Consider the following 15,478-nt stretch of genomic DNA (forward strand, 5'->3'; position numbering starts at 1 on the left):
AGAGTTAATTAATATTTGCTGAAACAGTCATAATATCTTCATTGCCATCATTAAAGCTGATAATATCCGCAATCTTTGAACATCAGTTTTAATATTTATATCGCTTAGTTATTTCCTATTCGTATGGGGGGGAGGGGGGAGAAATTGCAAGATATTCTAATTGATCCGTACCTATAAAGCGTCTTTTTATATCGTTACATCGCTTTATGCAATGCACTCTCAAGTGTTGCATCGTGAGTTTCGCTAGAGAGGGCAATCGTAACAGACGCACCTTGCGCAATGCAATGCAATGCAGCGCAAGAAAGGGACATGATAGTATCCATCAAGGTGTCAGGTTATCCTAGGTATGTATGTGCGTGTGTATATGTATGCGTGTGGGTGGGTGGTTGGACTCAGCTGTTAGTACACCTGCCCGGAATGCGCGAGTGTGAGAGTCGCTACTCGTTCGAGCACCTTTGTGGGCACTGTCTACGGCGATCTTTCATTTGCATACGCGGTTCGCGCCGCAGCACAATGTAATTGTTACCTCATAATACTTATCCCACCGTATGTTTCGCTGCACTTATTTTGACATCTTCTTTGCACTGTACATACGACTGAAACGTCTTACATCAAATTTTTAAGCGCGATCGACTGTCGCTAATTTGATGAAGATTAGAGTTTTTAAAGGACCGATTATCATAAATAAAATAACTTTTTCCATATAAAATATAGGATAGAATATTTGATGTTTATCATGACTTTCGAGCGAATCTGATGGCATCTTGATTTTTTCATATGAGAAGATCAGGGCTCATATTCTGTACTTCTTAATACGCCGTGTCGGTATCGTTACATTTATCGCGCACTTTTTTTTTAGCGAAAAAAAGTTGCAGCGCAACGGTAAATATATCGATACGGATACATCGTTAAAAGGCACAGAGTTTGGGTCCAGGTGTAATATTGCGTATAATGCAGGCGGCTGAATTGTTTTGGGGCCAATTTCCGGTTGGTGGCAAATTTTTAATGATCACTTTATATTGGTTTTCAAGATTTTATGTCACTTTCTGATCGGTCACAAGACTTTGAAATCTTTGAACTGCGCATGAGAATGTTACATCTAGTATTCTTACATTATGAATTTTTTTATCAAAAAAATTCTGATGTCACTTCTTTATTTCAATATATGTCAAACATCTCATAAAATAAACTTTTAAATTTTTAGAATAATAATCATAATCGAAACGGAACGATTGGATGAATTTTTTAGGCCAATCCAATAAGAAAGCAGAATTAAATTCTCGGATGATGATTCACTGTATTTGTTACTCTTGTTTATACGGCTTTAATCATTCATATTTATTATTTTACATTTCAATTGCCACGTGCTTGTTTGTATTCACGTTAAGCGACATCCGCTTAATGCTCTCATTTAACGTATTCTACATTCAATTATTGAGTTTAAGCTTGTCTGTGTCAACATTTTTGTTTAATCTTTGGAAACGCTGAAAGTCGTCCTTTTTGGAGTTACTTTACGATTATGACAGCGCATATAAGACGGGCACAGCCGTAAGACTGTAACAACAGGGATAAAAAACGAGTGGATATAAAGTAGGCAGTGGGAGACAAGGAACGATTTCCGAGTCTCGGCCTCTGCCTCTCCCGCGGACTCGCGTACGTGGAAACCCAGGCGATTAAAAAAATATGACGAGCATTCATTTCCACGATCATAAAATCATTAGCATAAGAATTCCTCTACCTGCTCTGGGACGATCGGTGGTGAGGAGGCGCCTCCCAACACTCGATTTTCGTCGTGTTTTTAGTCGCCGTTCCGGGCTGATTTATAAACATATAATGTGACGAGGGTGTGGTCCCGCTACTACATAATGATAGGCCATCGTTAATTACGTTTGGTTAAGTCATTTATGAGCGCTCCGGGCCGACAGCCCTCTCGCGAAAGTGCTGCGCGAAAAATCTTCGACCCACTGGCCTACGTTGCAATAAATTAGCGAAAGGTTAGAATGTTCGCTGCTTATCGAATTTTAGATAAAAGAGGGCCGTGTTTTTATTGTCCTCTAATAAGTATGATAATTCTTGCACATCATTAGTGCTAATCCCTAATTCGATCTTTATAATATATTATCAATCTTTTTTACAGATTAGAGACTTTATCCTTCGGCCCTTACGTCACGAAACGACGGATCCAGATGCTGATACAAAGGTATGAATTTTTAATATACTTTATAAAAACTTTTTTTATTCTTTTTTATTTCAAAAAGAATATAAGAAATGACACATGTTAAGTTGCATTAAGAATAAGGAAAGTTGCTCTATATTGACTATAATAAAATTATCTTCTAAGAATGGACAGCATGTTTGTTTTTATATTTTAATTGGACGTATTAATACGCATCGAAGTAAGGAACGATTATTTTTCTGTACAAAAACGATTAATTGCTAAATATTTCAACGTGAGAGCATTGTTCTCTCTTCGTAGGAATTTCTTAGAGTCTCGTAGGTACCTTTTTGTAACAGAAGAAATGATAAAATATCCTTGGCCCGCGCCTTTCTTTCGAGTCGTGTGGAGAGATCAAATACCGTGGCTAGACTCCCACAGTCTAAATGGTGAGGCGAGTTGAAATATCGCGCCAGGCCTCCCTATATGTTAATCTCTGCATTAGCATAATACCGTGATTCTTCAAGGATCATTTGGAAATGCAAATAAATAATTTATAATAATAAGAGCAGACGTCCTGTTGTGGCAGCCACACATTGAAACGTCAGTATCGTTTTTGTATGTAGTTGTGTTGGACAGGTCGATCCAGACGTCTAAGTCACTTGCTTTCCACTATCAATAAAGGTCAGCATAGTTTTTTCGTTTTTACGTAAAATATATCTGATGAGAAGATTCTCATTTGAAATCTCTGAAACTGCACGTTTTAATATGTATAACTAAAATTGCAAACGAAAATATTATCCTGTATATCCTTGTAACTTCACAAATTAAATTTTCTTTGATTTAATATATACATAATGTCGATGTGTTTATTGACGATAGAAAATAAAATCGAATTAGGAAAGAATAAGAAAAGTTTCATTAAATTAAATCTGAATCAGTGGATGAATGTGAAATCCCTAACCTAGCTAATCTTTATTATAATGTAACTAATCTTGTTTTAGTAAATAAATTTAATGAATATAGTATTGGAAGATTGAAATTAACGTGCAAATATCAATATTTCATAATAGTTATATAATATTCAAACATTCTTCCTTTTTTAGTTGAACTTTACTGATTATTCAGTGCTATGTGTGCCACTGGATAATTAACGACTATTCACTGATTCAAATTTAGAGAGTAGTAATACAGTGATATATTTTGTGTAAGATACATGTAAACAAATAATAGTGATAAATAAATTTTTAATAAAACATCTAAGAAGGCCGGAAGAATCTTATTTTTCGTCGACAGCAAGAATTTCTTCGAAATATATCGCGATGTTAATATAATACATGACTGTGAATATGCCACAATTAATAAGCGAGACACCCAGACGCGACAAAGTAAAGCTAATACCGTAGGCGTAGCCGGAAAGTGAATGAAAGACAAACTCGAGAGTTAGCAAGCAATCAACCTAGAAGACTATGATCTCATCGACCTTCCGCGGGACGTACGGATTGACTTTATGATTTTCTGTGCCACGCCACCGGGACCCATATCTCGGCCATATCACGCTATTTTACGATCTCTAACCAGCCTCGAATTTACGCAGACATTTATAACCGGGCCACGTGAATTCGGTTTCCATTTCGACTCGCGCGTCGAGGATCGAAAAAAGAGAAGAAAACGCGACTTTTACAGGGTATAAATAATAAAATGCACGCGTGTATACCCCTCTAACGGCGCAGGTGCGCTCGTGTGACGGTTGCTTGATGTGTTACGTGTTAATATACCGAAATGCGCCATTCGCTGAATCCAGATCCCTTGGGGTATCGAAGAAGATGATTTCTAAACGAACGGATGACGTTTTACGAAATTATTACGGTGATCGTGCAGTCATCGTATTTGTCTCGCGCGATTGAATCAGATTTGTTTTTCTTTATTCTATTTCTTTTTTTTATTCTTTTCCTTTTTACAGACAGAAAGAACAGAATTAAGCGCTTTACGATAACTTGAAATTTTCTTTACAAGAAATGATTTTTTAATATACAAATTTTGAGGAAAAGATTATATACAGTGAGTGTATTATATATAGTGCAAAGAATATTTGTACAGAGAAAATATTTTCTTAAACAACTTTATTTTTAAAAAGTAAATATTATCCAGCGAGAAATGAGTCATCAAATTGAGTCGATTTCAACATTAATTCGACGTTTAATTGACAATCATTTCTTGCTGGGTAATTAACAATTTATTCATAAAGAATAAAATAGACTGTGTGTTTCTTAAAATTATACATACTAAAAAGATGTGTATTATAGAAAATATATCATCTGAAAAATAAGCGAAAATTAAAAACCCTATTGTTTTGATGCTCAAATAATATTTGTACAGTCGAGGTATTTAGTTTTTAGAATCAAGAATACATGCGAAGCTCGTTTGTTTATGTTAAAACAGAATATATTCATTGTATAAATGGCTAATTAATGTTTATTTTAAAAAAATAAGATTTTTTATAAATTTCCTTGTACTAATACTTTTTGCTCTCACTGTATATTTAAATTCTAAACGCAGTTCTACATAGATCATTCTATGCATTGATTTATTTTACTACATTGATTTTGCTGCAATTTATTTTCTTTAATCAGTCCTACGCACGCGTTATTACTAACGCATCTACGTTGCGACCGATTTACGTATGCTTTATCTGTCTGTTATCTGGTAAGAATTGTCCTACGAGAATCCAAGATAGAGTCGGGGGTGTGAGAGAAACGATAGAAGGAGCGTGCAAGCGACACAGAGAGGGTGGAGAAGGTAAAACCGAAGGACGAGGGAGTTACCTATCTACCTAGTGGTGGTAACAGTGGAAGTAGTGGATGGATATAATGTGTGGAAGGAAGAGAAATGGCATCTCTCTCTTTCTCTCTCAGAGAAGCCGGGCAAGATGGTAGGTGACTAAGGACGAAGGGGGTACAGTGGGGGAAGACGCGGTGACAAATGAGAGCGACTACAAATTGCGCTCTCCGGCTCTCGTTCTCATTCGATTCTCGTTTCGTCCTTTCTCTCTTTCTCTCTCCTGCTCTCCTGCTGCCTCTCATTCACCGGATCGGAGCGGACGGGTAAACGCTCGCTTGGCCCTCCTCTTTCGCGCCTCTTCCACTCTCGCGGACTCTCTCCATTTATCCTCCTTCGTGATAATACTTCACGCTCACGGATAACGAAAAGTACTCTCAGCAGGTTTGCGGAGCAACTTCAATTATCGGTGATGACGAGCGCGACGTGTGACGCGCCCGTATCTTGGGACTCGCAGATTTTACGTCCCGAATATTTTGTTAAGCCTTTGCGTGAACTAGTTTTTACAAGTGAGACGAATTGTTACATATACGTAATTAATCTTGGAGCGCGCGCCTCTTTTTATCGCGCGAGAACTCGTTCGAAGTTCTATTAATCTCGCTCGTCGACATTACGCGCTTCAACGTCGCCGAGATGTATTCTCGTGGCCGGGAAGAAAACAAAAAAACACTTAAGAACTTGCGACGCCCTGTTACAGTCGGAATGCAGCAGTCGGCCGCGACTTGTGTGTTTACTCCGGTAAGGACTCCAGCACCAACGACGGTCAGGGCCGGGATATTATATCGTGGCAGGGGCCAAAGAGTAGAGAAGAATCGATGGTATCCTTGGTGAGCACTCGCGTCGTTGCTGTTGTAATAACCCTCGTAGATCATACTGGCACACGTAGCTATTCTATGTGTACACTACGCATCGTGTACATCTTAACATTTACCAAATGGGCATTTTTTAATCCAGAGCATTACGTCTAGGTATACTAATACATGAAACCTATGTGCCTATTTGATTTTTGTAGAGAGAAAAAGTAAATCAATATAATAATGATAAACTGAGATTATATATAAAGTGTTAATATATGTAACAGATATTCTTTTTATTCTGTATCGTTAAATTATTTGACAGCTAGCAAAATATAAACTATACTTCGAAAGTCATGGAAACTTTATACCGGTATATAACTATAGTAAAGATTTTTGATATTGATAAAATACATCACGCGTCTCAGATTTAAATTCAGTCTTAAATTTAATCTGAATGAGATACAACAAATTAAAAAAATATTTTATAAATTTATCTGGATATGAAGAAAGTTATTAAACATAAGTTATTTATTTTTAATTTGATATTTAAAATACAGTAAAATGTTAGCTATTAATTACCGCTTGCATACTTCTTTGTTATGAATAATGTACAAATATGTATAGAAAATCTTTTATCTATATAGATGGAAAATAATTTTGTCTTGTGAAATGATTCTGTGAAAAGCATTTATGACGTCTAGTATACTTAACGCACAGTTAAGTATACTAGTGTGGCTGAGCATTATTCATTGAACAGAGGCTCACCAACAATCCAGCTCCAGAACGCGCGACACACTTCTGCTACTTCACAGTAGAGTAGCCTTCAACCCTTTGACAACGATCTGCTTGCGGATAGTGATGACACTAATATTTTCACGTTTGTTAAGATATCGAGATCATTTGCTTTAATTTTTCATAGATATTTTTGTTGCGAATCATGAACAATTGTAAGATAAATAAAACATTGAATTTTGGGTGGGATGTTGATTGTATGTAATAACATAGGTATTTTTAATTAGATATTATATCTAATTACTGAATTATTATGCATGTTAAAAATCTTACATTGTTATATCAAAAATTATTCTCATAATATAACATTGTAACAAATATTTTTCAAAACGAAATTTTAGAAAAACCAATTTACATTTTGATGTAAAAACATTTAATTTCTCTATTAATGCTATCTAATTAATAATTAATAGAAGTTATGTATCTATGTGCGTATATATATGATGTTAGAAAGCTTTTATTAATACACATGATGTATTAATAAATTATTATGCATCGGATAAACGAATGATGCGATGAAAATTAAAAGTAATAAAAAACTGCTAATTAATATCCATTAGATAACGGTACATAATCTTGATGTAAAATTTATTAAAGTTTGTGTACAACATAGACAAATTATTATGCTTTATCTGTTAAACATTATAAAATTTGAATCGATACAAGCTCTAATTTGTCAAATAATTTATATCTTTTATTTAACTTCTTTTGATATAATTAATACACAGAAATATGCAATCGATAGACAGAAAAATGCAATTTTTTTTATTGATCCATGAGTAAGAATTTAAACGATTAATTGTTTTTTAAAATAAAACGGCACTGTAGTAGAAATAAATCTATTTTTTTATAACTATCTCTAATGCTGTACGCTACTGATAAATTACGCGTACGCATAATTTATCAATAACATACAGAATCTATATTCTGTGTGCCATCGGAACGTTTGTCGGTAATTTTCCGACAAACGCGCGCATTTGAATACTACTAGAAATTCTTCTTTAACAAATAATTAACTAGAATTTATAATATTAAATTTTACTGAAATTGTCATCGGAATTTTTGATTAATCACTCGACCATTGACATGAGACTTTGATTGCGCGACTCGATTACACTATCGTGGTTCGAATTTAAAATTCGACTCGTTGCTAAAGTTTCCGCAAGCACGCAGACTCGCGAAACGATCGTTAAGGCGAGTCGTGCGCCAGCACGAAGTTGCGCGTGATTTATCAATGGCTTTATGAAGGATTTACAACCCGGACAGGACCGGTAATGGGAGCCAATCGGTTGAGCCTTTTAATCCTCTTACATCGTTTTACACCGCTTCTGCGGAAGTGCGTCAACAATAGTATTCACAAGCTACGACTCGATGGATTCTTTCTAATCTAACTGATTTTCACGCCTTCGATTGCGAGAGCGTAAATGATGAAGTCGGTGTATCGTTACATTTTCGAGAATCTGGAATCATTACACACTGTACTCATTATGTAATTATTCAGAAACAGTTTAGTACAGTTTAATACAGAATCATTTTATGAATCAAATCTCAAAAAATCTCATAAAATCTCATAAAATCATTAGATATCGTGTACAACAAGAACTTGTGTGGATTAACAGGTCATATAATTCTTTCTTGTCTTTTGTGTTCGTAGACTATTATAGCTGGAAGATACATAAAGAACATGAAAGAAGAGTTCTAACAGCTCATATAGTAAGAGGGAAGGGATTGTAATACCGACTGAAAGACGTCACGCATTTCGTGCGTTTAATTATTCAGCTATTAATTTAAAGAATTTAATGTAAGCGCTTTTTAGCGAATGCGTACTTTAGTACGCACGTGCGCAAGTCGCGCGGTTCGTCGTGGCACGCGACGCGTATACATGCCTATAATACGTGAACACGCGTATGTGAGCAAAGGAATGCATGTTCTTTATAAATTGGCACGTGTATATGAGAGAAGATATAGGATGCCGGCGTCGCTCCGCATCTTCCGTGACTGTCAGACATTAATTATATGTCGTGCCTTTTTAATACGAATCTCGCTTTTATGAGGGTAGGTAGAAAAAAAAGACAGACGGGGGCAGCAAGACAAAAGCACCTACCGAGAACAGGAATTATATATTTTTCGTATCTACCTTCCTGCTTCATCACTTGCGTTTCCACCATCTCGGCGTCGCGCATCTACGGTGCGTATCCGTTTATCATAAATTCGCTTGTACATCACAAATTGGGATAAGAAAACGAACGTGCGCAAAGATTAGCATATCCGAAAATCATCGATCATATGAATTCACGCGAGGACACCTGGTCGGACCTCCCTCAGTATCTCGTCTTATCTCTGGTGATCTTCCCGGAGTCCTGTGTCATCTCAATCCTCGACCTGAAGAATTCCGGGGTCTCGTATGGGTTTAGCTAATAAAATCATCTGCATCGGGCCTGGAAATTATCTGACGAATTCATCTGCTTATCGAGCAATAAAACGCCACGGTCGTCCCGATGCCGATGCTATCTTCTCCACTTTTTCTCTTCGCTCTCTTTCTCGCGTAGGTGCCTAGACATACTTGTCGTGGCGCCAACCGAAACCCTTCCTGTATATATGTCCCCTTTCTTATTCACTTTTTTTATCCGTTCAATACGCCCCACGAGAAGCTCCTTAAATTCGGGGCCAGTTTAATAAGAATCTTATATCCACTATACAATATCTATAATTCACTGAAGAAACGATTTTTATAATCTTGTCTAGGAATCTTGGAAGACCCGACGCATACGCGATTCGTATTCTCTGTCTGCCATCGTATCATACGAAAGGACACAGAGAAGAGGATACGTATCAAATTAAAAGTAAAAACTTCATTTGTTTATTAAAGAAATTGATTATTTATATAGATTTTGTGTACGTAATTATTTTATGTTTTTAATGAAATTTTTACTGGGTGTAATGAAACTGATTTCTCAAATATTGTTATATCGATATCATGTATTGATAATAATTCCGTGATATCTTGTGTATAAATCAATATAATGTAAAAATAATTTTATTTATTTATAAATTATTATAAAAAGAAAGATACCAATTATGTACAAAGAGCTTTTAAAAAGTACGTACGCATGTAGGATTATTCAATATCTGAAATAAGTAAAATTGCATCTTAATATACTGTCTTGTCAATATATTTCAGATTTGCAAAACAAATATAATATGATACAATTATGTTCGACAAATATTGATATTCTTTTCTCCGTCGATATAATAAGCATTTATATAACGAAAATAATTATTACAATAATGTTACACTTGCTTATCTACGCTTCGAAATTTACAGGATATCACACATAATAAAAATCGTAAATATTTTACATTGAACACCTACGCCGTCGAGGTTCGATCGTCACATTTGACTTTATGTACAAAGTTTCGCCAAGTCTTACAAAATATTTATATCTCGCACTTGCCAAAATAAAGCGCGAATAATCGATTTTCTTTTCTCTGTTCTCGCTAATACAATGATGTAAGAATACCAGGTGTAACCATACCATTGCTCATAATGGCTGCTGAATATAATTTGAGACTAATTTCTCTGGTATTGATTGGTAGTAGATTTCTCATAGCGACTTTATATTGCCTCATAAAATTTGGAACAAATTTCTGATTGGTCATCCAATTATCCACGGGAATGTTACACCTGATATTCTTACATCATAACTAATACTACAAATATGTTTTGTCATTAGATTCGAGTATACGAGAAGCCTTTGTGAGAAATTTTTTGTGAACAAACAAAAAATTTGTTTTATTAATTACTTGGCGATTAATAAATTGAGGCACGAGCGTGGCTTGTATATTCTTGTATATCTGTTTGATCTGTTATTTCATCTAGCACATTCCACCGATTATATTTATCCGAAAATTAAATTTATATTGAAAACAACAAAAAAGATCTTGCATTTCATATATTCGAATACGTAAAATGGTATCTACATTTGTGAAGACTGATCAGACCGTAAATATCACAAATAATATTTTATTATATTAAAGAAATTTACTTATAAATTTCTTCAGGAATTTTATGTGTGATTTAGGATATAAAACGTAAGAAATTTAGTTATATAAAATAAAATAGAATAAAGATCGAATATTTACAATGCAAAAAAGTAAAAAATAAAAAGGCTCAAATCATGAGCAATTTTATTTTTTATTTTTTTTAAATTTAGTTATGTTTCCATAATTAAAAAAATTATAAAATTATTTTATAATATTTAAAAGGTACATTCGATTAAGTAAATATAAAATAAATTTTGATATTTTAAAATAATATAGTATATACGAAGAATTTATAATAATAATCGCAATTGTCCATAAAATTTAAAAAGAGATAATGAACAATTGATATATATAAATAATACATACAGATATAATATAAAAAATAATCACAGCAAATAAATTGAAAAGAAGTACAATACTGCAAAATTTTTTTTGTACATGACGTGCAGGAAAATTTTTTTGAATCGTTCTTTATCCAAGTATAGCAATCTTAAAAGTAATTTATAATTAGATGACCAGAATTCAGCGACAAAACATATTTTAATCTTCAGTCTTTCGTGTTTCGAAATAGCAACTTTCAAAATAGCAACTCAACTCATAATGATTTACTATTAATGAAAAAACTAATTGTTTTATTCACAAAGAAAATGTATCGCGATAAATCAATCGTAAAATGAATACAAAAACAATTTAGAATTGCTGTATTTAATTATTTAATCATTGGATATTTGTGTAAATGAAATTAATCCTGCCGTTTTCCATTTGTCTAATTTTACTCATTTATATTCTTGTCTCCACAAATCTCCGAAAGTCATCACCAAACTTAGTATTCTTTGCAGAATCGGCAGAAAGTCGGCGACTTCATATTGTTGTTAACAAAACGAACAAGAAGAATAAATGACACAAATAAACAAAAAGAGATATTTCATCAAAATTATTATTTGATCAAAATAAATCTTGATGTCTGATAATATTTTTGCGTAAGTTTATATACAAATAAAAAGAACAAAGATAATTTATTAGCATTGTAGATTTCGGATCTGTTTCTCATTCATTTTGATTTTATATAGCAATCCAAAGTAATATCTGTGTTTGGAAATGCTATATAAAATTATTATCGCAGGTATTGCATTCTCCAATGTCTAGTGACTTTTTGAATGTGGAGATCGATCCAGTGCGGATCGTTGGTAACCTATGCCGTGTAATTATTTTTCTCTCTCGCTTGGCACAAGCAGTGCATAGCAAACAAAATTCTGATTTATATCCGTACAAGCAAATATCACGAGTTTTGTTAACATTAAGAAACACGGTCGTCTTTCGTATTGATATCTCGCGAATCAAAGTGACGAGACAGATCGTGTATCTTTACGCAACTCGTTTAAAGTTGAGTATAAATTAACTTAAAATTATTACGTCGCAAGAATTCTATATTATTTTATTAAATCAATCGTGTTTCTAATGGATTCAAGTGATAGCTCGAATTTCTATTATATCACGCAGATACCTTCATTTTTACTCTACATGTACCTATGAACAGTGATATTACAGTATAAAGTCTGAATCAGCAAATTTATATTTTTCATTATGCAGTATAAACTATATAATTTTGTACGAAATATTTTCGAAAATCATTTCGACAATCACTATCAAAAAAACATTATAGAAACCACAGGTATTCTGTTTCAAAGGACATTTTACGATAAGCATAATTTTTTAATTTACATTTTTAAATCCAAAAATTGAAAATTACTATCATTTCATAAATAAAATCCTCTTGATATTCTGCGTATAAAATAACTGTATTACGATAAAATAATGTTAAGAAAATATTTCATAATATTCTTGTAATAATTTTTTATTATACTTTCTGATAATTCTTAATATTTTTTAATATTTTCTAAATTTTGAAACCTTTTCAAAAATTAAGCAACATACATTTTATTAACTGCATACTTATAATATTATTTTTATAATGTAATATTTTTTTATTATATAGTATTGTTATAATAATTGTATGTTTTATATAATAATTTAAACAGTTAATATTTTAAACAGTATCTCATTTTCTAATTTTAAATTAATTAAAAAATGAGATTTATATTAATAGTTATACGCAGAATATTAGGAAGAATTGATTAATATGAAAAGATTATATAAATTTAGATTATATAAAAATAACGAAGTTATTTTATTTAATACTATCTAGAACAGAAATATACTGATGATCATAAGATGCCTTTTTTCGCAAAAGTAGCTACATGGTGTAAAACATGTTTTTTTTTGGTTTAATTATTATTAGTTCATAAATATTTCGATTGATCAATCGAAAAAATTATGTAATTTGGCTTATATCATTCAAAACATTTTTCCATTCAAACTTTTTCTAAATTTTTATGAGATTTATCTCGATAATGTCATCAATGCATACACTCTAAAAAATATGGGTGTGAATTTGACACCATGTTAAATCACTTAAATCATGGTATTAAATTCACATCATATTGGTGTTTACATCACTAACGTGATGAGAATTATTATAAATACCACATGATGTTAAATCCATATCTATATTTTTAGAGCAAATGCGTTATTTTTGTCCCATTCTAAATGTCCATGAATCTCTTTATATAATGTGCCTATGAAGCCCGATTACATCATTTATATGGTGAGTACGGAATTTCGTCGTAGGCATATTCTTGATTATTTCTTCAAAGGATTTATCTTCGATAAATCGACAGATGATTGTCATTTGTATTCTCTTTGATGAAACTTGTCCTCAGCAAGGAATCTTATTTCACATCATTGGACTGAGGTCAGCGGATAGGAACGGAGATTATAGAAAGACTCTCTTGGTCACACTTCGACCTTTCGATATTTCCTAATAAGCGGCTGCTTGATGGTGTATCAACGGATTGAAATGATGACCAAGATGATGCGGCGGCGGCCCAGGTAGGGGCCCTGGTTGAGGCCCAACTGCCGGTGGCTGACAAACGTACCACTCCGCCACCTCCGTCGCTCCACGAGTCGACGGATCGTGAGTTCGATTCGTAGGAGGAAGATTAGTTGTTGTTCTTGTTGGGACAACAACCGGAGGTGGTTGGGGCGATTCCGTGTTACCAGTCACCGACAGGCTACCCCCGCTGCTGCTGCTCTCTTCTCCCTCGCTTTCGTATCCTCCTCCTACTTTACCCTCCGGTAATGACATTCCATGTACCTGAAAAGAGAATGTCGAAAAGGATATCGCATTAGACAACGACTGTAATGACGAGTTTTGTCATTACTATATTGTAAAAAAGATGTGATTTATATATTTTAAGTATTATATGATTTATTATAGATTTGTATGAAGTTGCTTTGAGGTATAATTAGTGTATTATTGGGTTTATACACACTGAAAAAGAGTGATAATAATTATCAAATGTTAAGTGAAATAATTCCAATCAAATATTCGGTTAATATAACTAAAAATAATTTTATTTTTCTAAATATTTAGGAAGTATTATCAACTATATAACTATTTAATAATAATATTTACTAAATATTTAGAAGAATAAAATGATTTTTGATTATGAATTATCAAATATTTGATTGAAATTATTTTATTCAACATTTGATATCTATTACCAATCTCTTTTTTTTCAGTGCATATCTGAATTCGAATCAATAATCATTTTTCTCCGGCATTGTGAATAATAACTTATATACCAAATCTTTCAATTTTAAGTGCTACTGTACAATCGCACTGAGAGAAATGATTTTGTTATAGGAACAAATCAAGGGAAAGCAAATATAATATTTGTTAAAGAACTGATCGATTTATTACGATCGCAAATTTATTCGTCAATGTAATAGATAATCAATAGTATTGCTAGCAAATAAGAGACTCATATAAAAATCGTAGACGAGTGCAGGATCCCAAATCGTAAGAAATTTTAATCAAGTATTCTCTCTACATTTGACTATGCTTGATCGATTTCCTATGACTTAAGACTCCACGAGCATCTACGAATTCTATGTAAACGAGTGAGCCTAAAGTCTATCCAAAAGATAGGTTAAATTCTATATAATTTGCTTCTGTTATTAATAATTGGTTACTAATAATTAGTATAGCAGACACAGCAACCACAAACTAGCAGCAAACACAACAAAATTTATTGTCACATATTTACCGATTAAAGGTACTGGTGGCTTGCTAAATTAACAAAATCCTTTCTCTCAGTGCGTTAAAATTTATTTATTAGAGTAACTTCAGCAAATACGCTGCTCTGAGATTTACACCGCAAAAGTCAGAAAAAATAAAAGGAGTGAGGATAATTTTCCCGCAATTGCTCTGCTACATGTCTTTATGTTATATTAATATTGTGTTATGATTTCAATTTCTTACTGTTAATATTAATGAAATTATTGAGTTGAATCGATTTGTCATTGTATTAAGTAACGTCATAATAAATTATAATTTACATAAAATAATTATTGAATGTGCAAAAGACTTAGTGATTATTTCGTGATACATGAGTGTAGAGGAATAGTAAAGTATGTATAACAAAATACAAGTATTTTGCTCTTGTATTCTTTGTTTAGTTGTCTTGTATATGTCACCTGTTTGGGATATGTGGCATTTTTAACAGGCGGGATTAATGTCCAAAGCATACAAAGTGCGCAGATTGAATTTAATGCATTAAATACAATAAACGCATTACATGAAATATGTACCTCATGTCATAACACTTATAATATATCTGGGAAGATTGTAATTATTATTTATTATTTCATATACATATTTATCATTTTCTCATTCCTTGATAAACTTTATAAATGCATTTTAAGTTATTGTGTCATTTTACGTCTTATT

The 15,478-nt window shown here is 32.9% G+C and overlaps 2 protein-coding genes across 5 annotated transcripts in view; one reads left to right on the top strand and one right to left on the bottom strand.

The window, feature by feature from the left end:
* Positions 1-12,372, top strand: part of LOC147910629 (uncharacterized) — a 61,794-nt gene extending 49,422 nt beyond the window's left edge. For 3 of the 4 annotated variants that reach the window (XM_087402968.1, XM_087402967.1, XM_087402966.1), the window contains 2 exons: positions 2,138-2,200; positions 5,691-12,372. In XM_087402968.1, the coding sequence (XP_087259094.1) occupies positions 2,138-2,200; positions 5,691-5,735 (108 nt within the window). In that variant the 3' untranslated portion in view covers positions 5,736-12,372. Of the gene's footprint in view, positions 1-2,137 lie in introns of all 4 variants that reach the window. The other variant, XR_015544126.1, reaches the window with a different exon arrangement.
* Positions 9,740-15,478, bottom strand: part of LOC105153876 (uncharacterized) — a 44,090-nt gene continuing 38,351 nt past the window's right edge. Inside the window, exon 3 of the mRNA XM_011068995.2 lies at positions 9,740-13,840. Coding sequence (XP_011067297.1) covers positions 13,505-13,840 — 336 coding nt within the window. The 3' untranslated portion in view covers positions 9,740-13,504. The remainder of the gene's footprint in view (positions 13,841-15,478) is intronic.

Source organism: Acromyrmex echinatior, chromosome 2 (genome assembly GCF_024713525.1).
Source record: "Acromyrmex echinatior isolate Ae372 chromosome 2, ASM2471352v2, whole genome shotgun sequence".
Classification (NCBI taxonomy): domain Eukaryota; kingdom Metazoa; phylum Arthropoda; class Insecta; order Hymenoptera; family Formicidae; genus Acromyrmex; species Acromyrmex echinatior.